At 41.5% G+C, this 15,393-nt stretch overlaps 1 protein-coding gene across 1 annotated transcript in view; it reads left to right on the forward strand.

Annotated features, from left to right (window-relative positions):
• LOC128714575 (potassium voltage-gated channel subfamily KQT member 4-like) overlaps window positions 1–15,393 on the forward strand; it is a 90,272-nt gene that overhangs the window by 62,587 nt on the left and 12,292 nt on the right. The window contains exons 14-18 of the mRNA XM_053809448.1: window positions 5,308–5,435; window positions 11,895–11,991; window positions 12,070–12,264; window positions 12,335–12,486; window positions 12,572–12,762. Of these exons, the coding sequence (XP_053665423.1) occupies window positions 5,308–5,435; window positions 11,895–11,991; window positions 12,070–12,264; window positions 12,335–12,486; window positions 12,572–12,762 (763 nt within the window). The remainder of the gene's footprint in view (window positions 1–5,307; window positions 5,436–11,894; window positions 11,992–12,069; window positions 12,265–12,334; window positions 12,487–12,571; window positions 12,763–15,393) is intronic.

Here is a 15,393-nt window from a genome sequence, read left to right on the forward strand (position 1 = left end):
GCTCGAGCACACGAGGTCAAAATGGTCGGAGAAAAGGTGTGCGTGTGTGGTTTTTTTTTTCCTGGTGTAAATTTATTCATAACACCGATGTATGTCCCTGGTTCAACAGTGCCGTGTCTGGTTTTTTTTTGGGGGGGTTTTTTTTGGAAAGTACGTTGTTCCATAAGTTCAAATGGCACATAAATGGGGCGGTTTCATCCAACCTGAAGCAGACCTTTTTGGCAGATTAAATATGCTCAACGGGAGATTATCAAATTCATAACCTTGGCAAGAGTGGTAACGAAATGCTGACAGAAGGGTAGGGTATTATGGTAATGAAACTAAAAGCGCTGAAAACGTGTGACTAATTGTGTTGGATTTTTTTTTTCTGTTTATTTTTATAAATATTACGCATGCTTTCTATCGCATTTAAGAAACGGCAAGGTGGTATATTGAAGCATCCTTTCTTGTTGTTATGTCAACGCATCAACAGTGAAAAATAGATTACTTCGTTGGCTTTGATCGGACTTACCCATAAAAAAACATCATCCCAGCACCGCAACAATTCATAAAATATAAAATCCCTTACAGTAAATATCACGGTTCGATGGCGATTTCGGTGACAATAAAAAATCACACACACTCAAACCTAGATCATGCGGTCAGCGATCGAACTCCCGTATCGAACGTACAGCCATAAATCCAACCCACGTATCGAAACTCGCCATCGCGGTGTGAAAACTGCTTACACTTTTATGGTGTTTAATCTTTGCACTCGCCCCATATGCCCACGTTCGGGTCCGGGGCCCCGATTATGGCCGATTCGTGGGATTTAAGTATTTCTTGTACAATTGTGAAAAATGGGTCCCGATCCGATTCTGATTGCTGCTGGTCGTAAAAATGGAAACCCCAAAAAATGGGATGGATTTGACCCCGTAAAAAAAAGCAACAACAAGAAAAGAAAAATCCACCCCCATTGGCACGGTGTACGGGCCTTCCAGTCCGTTGCGGTTCACAAAGAGACATCAGCCATGAAAACAGCATGAAATAAGTGTACCGCAGGATGAAAATTTGAAAAGATTGGCCAACGAACCATCCATTGCGGCGCGGCACTTGTATGTGTTGTTAATTGGTTTAACGCACGCGAATGAATCCGGTCGTAAAGCAAAAGTTTGCAAAAACGGATCTAACGAATGCTCACGCGGCAGTAATAAAAACACACACACACACTGTAGCTGATTGAAGTTCATAATCCGCACTACAAAGAAGGACTTAAAACAGTGGATTTTGGGCACGTTTTATTAGCGTTTCCCGCATGCAACGTTGCGACCTTTCATGCCAACACGTGCTCGAATCTTATTGTTTAATGATGTTATTTGCAAGATTGTTCAAACTTAATTCTCGCGATGGCTATAAAACACACGGTTCAAATTGGATCAAAAATCGTAACCGTAAAGTGTGTGTGCGTGTTGATCAATGTTGGATTTTGGATTTGTTCTGTGTACTTTTCAGTTTTATTCATTTCCATTCTTACTATGTGTTCATGCATCATAAATATTGATTCACCTGCATTCATTGTGTCATAACATCGATTATTTAAAACTAAACCATCAACCAACCTGCCAAGGTTTCTACTTCCTAGGTGTGCCCGTACTGCTCGAAATACAATATTGTGGATGTCGTTGTCGCTGTTGTACTCTCTCAATGTGAATGTGTATTTGTTTACGCTTACTGTAACTCGTGTATTGCTCGATATGTCTCTATACGATTGTATACATTTATGTCTGTGTGTGTATGTGTTTATTTCATTTGTATGTATATGTGTGTGTGTGTTTTTTTTTCTTTTGTACCGTCACTGATTTCTATCTCTCCGCAGTAGCATCAACCGATTCAGTCCAGCTCAACACATGCAATATCCACCCACTGTCTAAACGCCTCACTGTGCGGCAGTAGTGATCTATTCCACACTGAGACAAAACCCATGCCGTTCCATACATGTTGGCTGTTCAACCCATTCCAGTACCGCATATTTCTCACCATTCTCTATTAACTGCCTCTATTAAGTGTTAAACAAACACGTCTTTTACATCTCACAAAGAATTGAAGATCACAAATGAGATTATTATGCGTTGTTCAACATTAAGTTGCGGCACGTAGGTGTTTCACACTGAATGTAAAACAATCGATAAGAAAATTCATATTTCATAGGTTTACACCGTTTGGATGATAAACTTTGCCCAGATTATCTGTTCATATTCACACAAACACAAACACACACACACAAACACTTGGGCACACACGCCATGTACGATACGATACATTCTAGAGCGTCGTAATCTTGCGAAAGCCTCCATTGCCACAAACCAGCGAACACGAAACACTCGACTAGTGGGCAGAATTAGTCTTTGGGGAGTGTAAATAACAATTTTAACACCCGCAACAGCCACCACCGTACAGCAGCGGTGGCCACCGGAACAAGGTACAAATTTGTATCAAACGCCACTCCACTCGTTGCACGGTGGATACGTATTTAAATTAAACAAACTTCCATTATTCTCCCATCCACTTGGGGGCTGCGGAGGGCAAAGTGCAAACACCGCATTAGGGCACACCACGACCCCTCGGTTAAACTGTCCGATTTGGACAACATACAATTGAATTAATTTCCCACCCCCGGGAGCTCCTGCGGGAAATGGGGTGGCGTCGGGTTGAGGTTGAAAACTATCCCACTCCCAGTGTGCCACAGATACGGGAAGATGGCTTCGGCAAAAACTTTGGTGGGAAACGGAACGGCACGGATTCATAACCATTTATGGTCCCACCGCTAGTTCTCTGTGGAAAACGATTTAAAAGCATCCCTCCCCAGAAAAAAAGGAAAACAACAAGATTTCCATCCCATTTCGACAACGGTTCCGGGTTTACTTTCACCAACATCTTCCCGTCTCGAAGCAGAGCTTGCGTCCAAAAATCTTGTACTAAAGTTTAGCCTCTTTGGTTTGCCTCTGTGGCCGCCCGTGTTGCACTGGCCCGGGGGTACAGCACCAAAGCACAACCGGACGCTTCCTGGTGGGCGGTAAATTATTCATAGCTTCCCGACCGGATACTTTGATGCGCATAACAAATAAGCGCCCGGTCACCATTTGCCACGCGGCCGGTGAACACAACTATACCCGGTTCGTGGCATTTTTTGTTGTTGATGTTTGTTTGTTCCGTTCACTTCCGTTTCCGCCTTGCATTTCGCTAGTTGGTCCATTCCGTTTCACCGCCGTGGCTTCTAAGCCATTGGCACCGTGGCGCGCGGGCAAAATAAAATGTGAAAAATTTGTGCCCGCTTTCTTGTGTTGCTGCGCTAACCCGCAGTTAAGCCCGCGCGCGAGCAGGAAATGAAACTTAAAAGCTGTACCGCTGACCGAAGTATCTCTGAATTATTGACCAACTAGTTGGAGCCACAACAACAGTAGGTGAAACGATACCACCTAGCCGGCAGCGCGATTCCGTTGCGTTTGCAAACCCGGAGTAGTGAAGAGCAACTTCTGCCCGGCGAATAGTCATGCTTTACTGTCGATTTTCCTAGTGTTCCGGCCCCTGGGGCTGAGGGGGTGAAACGGAAAGCTTCACAACAAAATACAAACACAAACACAAGTCAGCAACTTTTAAAGCGCTTCCGTGTAAAGACAAGCATGCCAAGCGTGGAATCGTTGCCCGGATGGGTACAAAAACACGCCCCCGGCAAACAGCACCACAGCTCCAATCGAGATTACCGGGCGTGAAGCAGTGAGTGCGCGTGTGGCGAAGTAAAAAGGAACGGGTATTATAGCCCTAGCAAATATTTGTCGGTCGGCGTATAAATCATCGCAAAGCCATCCTCCGGCACAGGCAAGCGAACAAGCCAGGTTTTGCCCATGTTTTTTGTGTATGTATTCCGTACCACTTTCGAGGGTTCTTGAAAATCGTCTTGAATGTTTGCCACGCACCGGATATGTTTGTCCAGTAACCGAAACGGACATCTTCGTTCCCGGGTCCGATGAGGATATTCCTTCGGCTTATTACCTGCCAACTACCACCGTGGAAGATTCCCGGTGCCTCTCCTTCCCAGTGGCGTAAACAGTGCTGTAAGTACGAATTACACAAACTCTCCGAGTAAACTTGCGGAACTTCGTCTGTGGTGAACGTTCTTCGGGTGATATATAGCAACCACCGACAAAGGGCAGCAGTCCATCGGTCTCCATTGCATAGACAGCCGTTGTCCAACAGCACAATGGTCCAAAACGATTATCCGAATGGGTAGTGGTAGTTGTCGCTTTGATTGCAATTATACGAAACCAAACTTGGTTTTGTGTATGTGGCTTAATGGTAGTTTGCCCACTCCAAACATGGAGTAATTGAGTTGAGTCTGCACTATGCATCTGGTGAGGCTCTGTCATAGAATCGGTCTTGATACTTTCGTTTAGGATTACATAAGTGATACTAAAACATTGAGGTTTTCTTGAATGAAATATTACTCTCACATTACGTAGGTCTTTGTGATAAAACTTAACTGCTGGTATAACTATATTTCTCATCAAATTAAATACTTCTGAATAAGAAATCAACTTGGAAGTTGTTCTAAAATCAAAACCTGCTGATATCGTGCCGAAAGCTCCGAAAGTCGACTTATGTCGACTTAAGCCATTCAGCTGTACTACCTCACCGTGTTTGCACTCTATCAATACTGTATGTACTGTACGACATTATTAGATACTCATAACACTCTTTCTTCTATTCTCTCTTTCTCCCCTCTCACTCTCACTATTCACACACTCTCCGTTTCTCGCTCTTGCCTTTCTCTCTGTCTCTCTCTCTCTCTCACTCCGTGTACTAAACCGATACGCTGTCGTAACTTATCCAATGTAATTCATTCGTTTCGTTTCAATCTTTTGTTACATCCAACCTTATCAAACTATGTACAAACTATGTTCGAATTGTAAATTAACTTGTTTGCGTACAATTGTTGCAATTACAAACCAACATATTGTTATACAAATTGCATACATGCCGGCGCTGACACAATGTTTGCGGTGCCCATTTCCTTCAATCACATTAAAAAAAACTCCCAAACACGACTGCAAATACACGCACAATCCTTGTTTTGTGTAAAATGCACACACCTACACACAAATACACTCGTGAAAAATCACCCAAACACATACACGATTTTTTCCCCACGTTGTGAATATCGACATCATGCGTCCTATATATTCCACCACAAACACGTAAAACCGACACACACACACCCGTATTCCTTCTACCACCTCCCCTCGTTCCGTTTATGCGGTTCCTTTCAAATAGCTAAAGTATTTCGTGGCACGTAAAAAATTCCGCGAGGCACAGAAACCGTACGATGTGAAAGATGTTATGGAACAGTACACTTCGGGACATGCGGATCTGCTGACCCGCGTCAGGAACCTACAGTTTAGGTGAGAGCACTACTCCACTTACTCTTTCTATTCCGATTGCTTTACCGTCTGTTTTGTTATTCTCTTCATTTCCATGACTGATTCTTCATTTTCCGTGTATTTTGCAGTATTTTACTCATTTTACTTTGGTATTTTTAGTTCCATTTTCATTACCGTTCTTTCGACGATTGTTCTGCCTCATCTTTTAAAGATATTTTTCTAGTTTCCTCTCTCGCTCTGTCTGTCTTTCCTGCCCTTTCGCCCTTTGCGCTCTGTTTCTACCTCAATCACTATGGGTCGAACTCTCGAGCATCCAATGGCTGCTAGATTATTTCTTTCATTTTCATTTGCCTTCTGTATTTGCGATCCTGGTAGCAACGAAAAAAAAAAAACAAACCATTGCTGGATCGTTCTCCTGCCGAATGCTAAAAAGCTTCTCAAGAAGAGCTTCAAACTCAACGCTTTCTTATTATGCATTCCTTTGTAAAATTGCATCGAATCAATTTGCCTGCCGCCGTTCCAGGTGCCTGTTGTGGTGAAGGACTTGTGCCGCACTCGAGTTATTGAATTCTTACGATTGAATAACTTCTATCGCTCATTTATCAATACACTTTTGCCCTCAGCATCTCGTTATTGTGATTTTTATATATTTTCTTTCTTCCTTTCTTTTTTTCCCAATATGGTTCACTGCTCCATGAAACGCCATAAACTGCCAAAGTTTGTTTTAAGCTCCTATCGATATATGGGTTACGACATAAAGATTATTTTCCTTGGTTGGTTCCGTTTGGTTTTTTTTATTCCATTTGTTATTCAACCAATAAAAACTACAACATTTTAGCAGCTTCCAACCGACCAATGTTTGCCCATTTATTTTTTCAACTCTCTGTGACCATTTCAAACCACCTCAATTGTGCTACCCCGTGTTAGGCAGTTAAATATTTCATTTGTTTCGCGTTTGCGTGTTTTCAGCTCATTCGAACTTCGACATGTCGTATATTTTGTACAAAAATTATAACCGTTCGTATGGTTATCTTTGGTTTTGTTTTTTTTTTGTTTTATACCATACAAACATATTTATCAAACCAAAACCAAAAAGCATATTAAACCCCCTTGTACCTTATTATTGCCGTATCAGCAGCGTTTGTATGTGTATGCTCAGTTTGCTTTCCGTTGCCAATTTTGCCGTATGGTATTTTACCGCTACAGCCATACCGTTTTAGAATAGTTTTGCGAGTTTACGTGATGTACGTCTCGTTGGTTTTGTTCAGTTTAGTATGTTTGTTTCTCTCTATCTTTCTCTATCTCGCTCTCTTTTATTCCCAACATTTATTTTCCGCCCCCAAAAATAACGCTCAAATACTTTCAAGTCGAATAGTTTTGAATGTCATTGATGTGATTTTGTTGTTTATTGGGACCGAAAACCTGTTGATTATTCATTTCCCTTTCTTTCGTACATCATTGCCGTGTGTGTAGCGTCAGGTTTTGTCAGTTTTGTATCTATATTCATCCTTAATTTGTGTAACAATTTTTATAAACCCCATGCTCACTAAATCCTTCTCGAAATCGATAGTAACTGCTAAACGCTAGTCAGCGAAATAAACGGATTGAAATAAAAACAAAACAAAAAAACAAACCCTCAATTAAACACGCTGTTTGATGTGATCGTTTTTAGTTTTCGATGTGATCGTTGTGAGATGTACATTTCAGTTGATTTTTACCAAATATCCATTTGTAACGATACAAAATATTAATTATTTGCAATCCGGAAAACCGTACAGATGCTTGCGAGTATTATTGAATTACTGTGTATGTGATGAGGCGATCGAATATTTATTTTACAAAACGTAAATGTATCCAACTAAATGTTTCCATATTTACCTTTCCAAACATCTCTACAACACACAGTGAGTCAGTTCAAAACAACAGCATTAACAACAACAAAACTTCATCAATGACGTTTCAAGCTACACTTGTTGATTGGACATTTCCGCCTGTTGGTTTGTACAGTCGCGTTTTGTGCGTCGTTCTGTTTACTTTGCGCCGGATCAAACGCGTCGTCAGTACGTTCCCATCCAGCAAATACGAGTAGCGTAGAAGAGTTCGTGCCGTACCAATCGCAAATGCTCTCGCACCTGCTGTTCGATTCGCGGGAGCGGCCCCGCGGGCTATAATGATGGGCCGTTCCGGTCACCTGTACATACAATCAGCCATACAGCATTATGTTAAATGCCGTAGTTGCAGCCGTGCCTCAGTAGATGATCAAACAAACAGCTAGTAGTGCAAACGAGTAAATGAACAGCAGCAACAACAAAGAGTAAAAGAAAACCCCTTACCCACACACGTCAACGATCCATCCGCTCCAGTGTTCCTCAAAGCAAACACACAAATCCCCGTACGATGGGGGCAATCGTCCTACCCGACCTACACTGCTCCCGCTCCATCCCATCGTGTACACACTGTAAATAAACAAAAAAAAAACACTCACACTCACCGATAACCGTGTTCAATGTCCCGTCCCGTGTAGTGCTGATCCGTAACGTCAAAACCCCGGAGCCGGTTTCGGTTATTTTTTGCCATCTCCTTCAACACTCGTACCCGCCAACGAAAGAATAACAACACCTTCGTTACCGATTTGTCGCGACAGCTTCGCAAGTAAATCAACTTCATTGGTTTATGCGCACAGTTTCAAACTATCCCTCCTTTAGCAACGTTTTTTGTGGCAACTCCAGGCTAGGAACTCGGTGCTGAATAACAGCAGGTCACGGTAGCCCCATGATTGACCCCAGGTTTAAGATTGTACATCAGTAAATTCCCAAGAAGGGCAAGAGGCAAGAAAAACACTGCCCCAACCGTGCTTGTGGTAGTTGCCTTGCCCGTTCATGTTGATGTCGTGCCTTTCGGGAGTCATTTTCAAAAGATTTCGGAGCAGTGCAGCACTAGCAAACATGTTGATTTTTCCATTCACGTACCTGCAAAGCCAAATTCGTTCCATGTAATATTTAGGCCAAACCGAGCGGAAAGTCTTTCGTAGCCGCATGGCTTTGTAAATAGTGTGCTTAAGGTGCTTGTAAACGTTAGCGTTTTTAATAACTTCCTTTAATTTCTAAAGCTCAGCTTCAAGATATTTAGATTAAGGTGAGAAACCAGGCTACCGTTTGCGATCAGGAATAAAGACGTAGAGGTAACGTAGATAAATATAGTAATCGAATGTTTAAAAAAGGACAACTATGAGGGATATAACAAATTTAAATAGAAAGACCAATGCTAAAAATGCAGAATTGGCAAGGAACAACATTATAAACATTCGCTACGAGGACACTTTTAGATGAACTCAAATCATAACTTCTGTCTCAGCCATCTCTGATTGATTGCAAACGACTCCATCGCTGTCTTGCGGAAGACATACTTAGAACTGCTGTCGTTTCACGGGATCTCCAGCACGTTCCTCGAGTCTTTTCTCCTCCGCTACTGTTTGTATGTAGAACATTTACTCCTGCCAATCTCTATTCATTCGCACAAACCCAACCACATTCCCTTCCTGGTGTCGTTTTTCCCCCCACAACTACACAAAAAAAACCTCCCCCAGCTCATTCCCCGTTCTATGCTTGCTGTCTCAAATGACCTGCAAAGTGCATGTTGTTGTGTAGTTTTGCTACGAGTAGATTGAGGCAATATTTATGTTTGCAAGTAGAAACTTCCCCTAGAAACACCTGGAGTACACAGAACCGCCATGTACCGAGTGCGTTTGGTTCCTGGAGAAATGAATGCCTGTCTCATTCGGACATTCAAAGCCAACGCCACTGGACATTACACGAACCATTACACACGCATGATAAGTTTCGGCTTAGTAACTGGTACTGCCACCTACCCCTGGACGAAATGTGTTTGTCCGTTGATGTACTCGTGTTGTTTATCTGTTTGTGGCATCGTTCTCACCGGACACTATCTTTGATTTCTCAGCAATGAGAAACACATTTCTGTAGCAATGTAGCAACATCACAATCAATACGCCGGGATGATAGTTTGTGAAGTTTGCCGCTTTAGACAACCACGAGTGACAAAGCGAAATGTAATCGGATTAATGAAGGTTCTTTTGAAAGGTTAAACATCACAACATATGTCCCTTTTGATGTGGTGAAGTTTCTGTGTGCCAGCTTTTGTAACACTAACCACCTTCGTTACGTTCCGTCCGTGATCACCCTCCAACTATCAGAAGTCTTCCTTTTGCTCAAATGAAGAACTTCCCTTCGGATGTCCGGAAAGTCGGGGAAAAGAAAACCTCCCAGCACGTCCATAAACTAGGCCAGACCTTTTACCAGCACGAATACATCAGCGTGTAGCTTCACTGCAATGCGATTTAATTAAACTTAGCGTAAATACAGTATTCCGGAAGATGGAACGTACAATTTCGTCGCCCCTCCCCTTTTTGATAATGCATCGTTTAGTAACCATACCCGTAAACACACGAACAAAAACATTCAAAAACAAACTCCCAAAACTTTACCTTTAGTGTCCGCAGCGAGCGTTAAAAATGGCCGACGCTTTGTTCCGCTCTATTCCTTCCTGCGTTTGAGCGCTTTCGTGCAAGTAATGGAAAACAAAATCCGTTCGACAGTTCCCTCCGAGCCCTCCGAGGCTGTGGCTCATAATTTTCCACCATGATTGACACTGTTTAGTAACTGTTTTACCTCTTCCTTTTTTGTTTTCGGCTAGTAGTTGCCGACACCGTCCCGACATTACCGCCATCTATTTAGACAGCTTTCATCCAAGTAGTTAAGCGCCCTAATGGAAATCGCCGTACCAGATGATTATGGCTTTTAATAAAAATGTGTTTGTTCGTAGGGAAACATGCAATGTTCCACAAACAGTGTAGAGCTAGCAAAACCCCAAAAACTCACGTCTGATTATAAAAAGTTTCGGATTGTAAATAATAAAACAAATTGCTTTGGGCAAAGCAAAAAAAAAGCAATTCCCTGCTTAACGAACAACACATTTTCACTGCACACGGCCACAATCAACAAGGCTTTTCATTTTCGGATTAATTCCTTCACGCTTGACTGCTTTCGGGTTTCTGTTGTTTGGTTTAGTCTGTTTATAGTTTTATCGTTGCTTATTTTACTACAAAAAACTATCTCAAGCTTAAAATGGCGGTGGATTGTTGTGTATAGTTTCTATCTCTCCACCTCCTAGGTTCGCTATAGTTGTTTAGTGTAAGTGTGCATGTTTGTATCTCTGTGTGTGTGTGTGTTTGTAGCTATCTTGTGCATGTTGTCGAAAAATGATAATCTCAACCTGGCTTGCATGCTTATTGTGCACGAATACGCCATAATAAGCCCGTCGTGTCAAATAACTTCCGATTTGTTTGAAGCTTCTGCATACCTCGCTTTTCAATTGCTATGGTTTTTGTTTTTATTTCTCTGTTGTGCTCTTGATTGCTTATTGCTTTTCTCGTAAATGACTTGTAGTCGGTAGAAGGAAAAAAAACAAAATACCATCCCATTAACCTAAAGTCTAAAATCGGAAAAAAACGGCACAGGACAAAACCTTCCCGGCACGGAAGGCTGCAAACAAAGGGCCAAAAGTTTTCGTACTGCCGCAGACGCGGTCGCACGCTACTCGATTCCACTGCAGTGTGAAATTGTTTTTCGAGCTGAAAACAAATCAGCAAACGCAGCAATAATCATATTCCGCGCAAAATGGTGGTCGAAATAGACAATGAAGCTTTTCGTGATAAAAGTAAATTTCCACCGAATCAATCATGTTACAATGGGGGGGAGAGAAATGGCAAAGCATCATAAATGACACTGCGATGTTTTATTCAGCGCCTGATGCATCTCGGCCATCGATCGGTAGCTCAAAGTTTCAACCCGCGCATCCTTCGACGAAGGCTTCATTGTTCCGAAAAGCTCAGCTCCGCATACGAAATACACCCAAGGTCGTCTAGACAACCGAAGCGTTTCTTGTGCGCTTTGTGAATCGCTGCATCTAGTGTTCATCGACGCTGATGTGCTTGGTATCAATCGATTGCACTCGATGCACCCGTTGCTGAATAACGTACCGTTTTGGACAATATATATGCGCCCTGCGAATCGCGACGGAATATGCAAATTCGATTGCAACACGAACCAGTGTCTTGTAGCGTTACGCGTCACCACATCACTCCAATCGAAGTCGAAGTCTTGGAGTATTGAGGTCGGTTGGTAATTTGTTTGCATCCTTTCGTGCCGTACCATTGCTATGGTTTTGTAACGTTGCCACTATCCGTGTGTTTGTTGTTGACTAACAAATAAAACTAAACTCCCATCTCTTGATGTGCATTCATCGAACCGATGCACTTCTACTCCCCCTGTACTGCATCAGCAGTTTATGCATCGACAATAATGAGTGATATCTAATGCAGCATTTTTCTTTTTTATCCTTTCCCCGCCCGGCTCCGGTGTGGTTTTTCACCCACCCCCGTGTGGCCACTGCGAAATTCAGGTTAGACCAAATTCTTGGCAAGCAAGGATCGAAATCAAAAGATGTGTATGCATCGAAAATTAGTTTAGCTTCGCGTGTAGTGAAAATTGAAAGACAAGTAAGTGGCACATCGTTCCACGCCAAGGACTGGTGCACTGATCATTATTTGGTTTGTTGTAACTCCCACCAAACGCAGGTTGACGACATAGAGACAAAGGTAGATTCATTTATAGATTTATACATGCAGGATCGGATGCGTCTTTTATCACTTCCACTACATCCTGACACATCACATTCCAACAATCCAAACCTTCCATCATTGCCACCGAAAGGCGGTGGAGCAGCGGCTGTTATCACTACTGTGAAAACTAGTTCTAGTGGTTCGTTGAAAGTAAGTGGCCTCGGGAACTTTTTTACACATGAATCCTCTGAACACTCACCGCTTATCGTTACCCTTCCAGCCAAAGCCTATTTTAGTAGATAAACAATTTTCGGAACCGAATTCACCGATAGCGAAAACGTTCGAGGAACAACCGTTGCAGCAGAAACGTCCCCCAATGCAGCGCGGCTTCTCCGATTTGGGCCATAGGATAAAGAAGCGCGTCACGCTCAGGTAAGTTACGCGAATCGCTGAGACTTTTCTCGGGGTTGAAAATTTACCAGGAGTTCTTTTTTATTCTATTTACCCACTTGCTTAGTTCGATACCACCACAGTACGTTGGCAACAGTACCGGCCAGCCATCGGAACGTGGCGATGTTGTGATCGTAGTACCGAACATCGATTCCGAGCATCTGGAACCGGTCGGTATCGAGGATCTCGCCTCCGTCTGCATCGACACGGAGATCGAGATCGAACCGGGCAGTCCCAAAACCATCACGGAAAGTTCAAGTAAGTGTTACCATTTTGATAAATCTGTTTGTTGATTTTCGCCTAACTCCGTGTGCCGTCGTTTATCTGCTGAAGCGCTCACGTACCGGCGGTACGGTTGTGTAAAAATAAAAGCAATCAACAAACATTAACCGAAGCAAGCAAGCAAACGACACCGACGTTTTCTTCCATACATTCCTGTGGTGTTGCAGCGAAAGTACAGTGTTGGCCGCTTTTTGCCGCTATAAACGAATGTTTGCTAGTGTTGCATTTAACATCTGAACGTCACTGTACATACATTTTGCACACCTCACATACTTAAAAAAAAAACGTGTTTACGCCAAGAGCGATGCTAAAATATCAAATGGGCTTTTTTTGTTGGGGAGGCTTCATTACAAACAAAATTAAATTTGACTCAACATGACAGTCACCTAAATTAACTCACGCAATGTAAAGCGAATGCGTTTAAAAGAACAATTTAAAATGAGTTTTATTCATTTTCCTTTTTTTTATTTTCTGTTACATTTTATTTGAAAGATCTTATTGCTGCCAAAAACTTCTTACGAACATTTGTTTTTGAATACACTTAATTTCTTTGACATAAGCTCTGAGTAATTGTTTACAGTTTTCCTTCTCCTTTTTTCACATTTATTTTGAATGGGGAACTTTTTAACAATCATTTTACATAACGACCTCCTATCGTGTTAGGAAACATAACTAAAAGATTTCAAATCTTTCGCTGACATAAAAATTCTGCACTTTCGTTTTATTCCTTTGCTCCTTTTTTAGTCAACTGTACTTCTACAGTAGGTATTATAAGTATAAGAACAAAACGTTCTAGTCGGAGAATAATTGACAAAGTTCAAAGGATAGAAAATATTGTGTGCAAGAATCTTCAAATCTTTATAGAAAGATTAATCATAATATTACGAAAATGTTTTTTAAACTTCTTTGTTTAATTTCTTCACATTTGTTCAACATTCGTTAAAAATACAAGCCGAACCACATGAAATAACGCAGCGTTCCGATTCAAAATTTCGTGTGCTTTTAAGAAAAATATTTTATGAGCTATTAGTTTTGGTATTTTATTCATGTAATATAAGGCTATATTTTTTATCACAGTGCTGCATCGATTACCAATTCGATAATATCGTTATTTATTTGTACAGTAAAGTATAGTTTATATCAATCTTATCTATCTCTTTAACTTTATCATTTTTTCTCAAATAACTTGTTGACATATATTTATATTGCGCACTGTATTAAAGTACAGCATTAATGGTAGACACAAAACGTCTCAAATCGACATCCAGTAATAGTTACCCTTGTATTAGAAATAGGCAGATCTGATTATCATTTTTTTAAGAGATTCATTTGAAAAGTTATGCTTTTATTCCTACGAAATTTAAAGTTAAACAGGGTTTTCCACCATAGTTCTATGGTAAATTCTTTATTTCATTGCACCAGCTAAAATAATGAAGGTTTTCGGTGAGACTCACCTGCGCAAACCCTGCATTCCGCTTCCTTCTGCGCGCTCTAATAAAATTTCTTTCTTTCTCTCTTTCTTCCTGCAAAAAAAAAACACCAAAAATCAAACCAAACAAATCCGTTTGCGAACCGACCCCGCTTGTGTCAGTGTCAGAATTAGAAAACTTTTGCTTTGCTGAGTACTCCACTCGACGAGGATCTCGCATACAGACTTGTGTGTAGGCTTGTCCATCCCTTCCGGGTGGACCACCAAAACTCAAACTACTGCCGGTGAGAAAGATACATCATACCGCACCATACGAATGCAATGTGGCTCTAGTGTACTACCCTGACCGAAATCGCTGTAGTTGAACATAGGAAAACTACCACCAGTTTGCTCGAACCGGCGTCCACGGACATTCGGGTCGCCCGATTCCCCGGGCCACCCGATCGTTACGGTGGAACGCTGGATTCACATTGACAAACTCGTTAAGCAATTGTACAAAGCATTGATGTGTACCGTACTGGCGGTTTGTAGGCCAAAAAGAAACCCCACATACACGCTCACACCAACACCAACCAAAAACTGCACATCTATTGCGTGCAAGATGAAACTTGTTGATAGATTACAACCGTTCGTTTTCTTTGCTAGTGCCCACCGAGAGCGTTCCCCACTGTGTCTTCCGCAATGTTTCCGTTCGCTTCGACAAAGATGTAAATACTTTCTTCTTGCGTCCTCTTTTTTATGCGTTGCCTTTTCGTTACCACAAGATTTCAAGCACCGTTCATTGGCGGGAGAACATAACTCGTCAATTTTATCTTTATTCCGAGCACTGTTGAGAATTTTTGTCTATAAATAGTACCATCAAACTTTTCTTGAAGTCTGATATTCTACACTAAGCAGGGTCGTTAGGGTGGAATTAATTTTTGGGGTAATCAATATTGAACTATGCAAAAAATTGTTATTTGATATAGCTTAAACAATCAATTTCCATCAATCACTTTTTAAAACCCTCTTATAACTTAGTTATTCTAGCTTCTGTTGATTAAATTATCTTTTTTTTAAGAAATAAATTTACTACTTACTAAAAATTATCTTTAAACAAAGTTTACAGAAAGTCTCCGATATACACGATAACAGCTGGCCACGAAGCTTTGCTTAATGAAGTTTTGAATTTTGAAATT

Source organism: Anopheles marshallii, chromosome 3, assembly GCF_943734725.1.
Source record: "Anopheles marshallii chromosome 3, idAnoMarsDA_429_01, whole genome shotgun sequence".
Classification (NCBI taxonomy): Eukaryota; Metazoa; Arthropoda; class Insecta; order Diptera; family Culicidae; genus Anopheles; species Anopheles marshallii.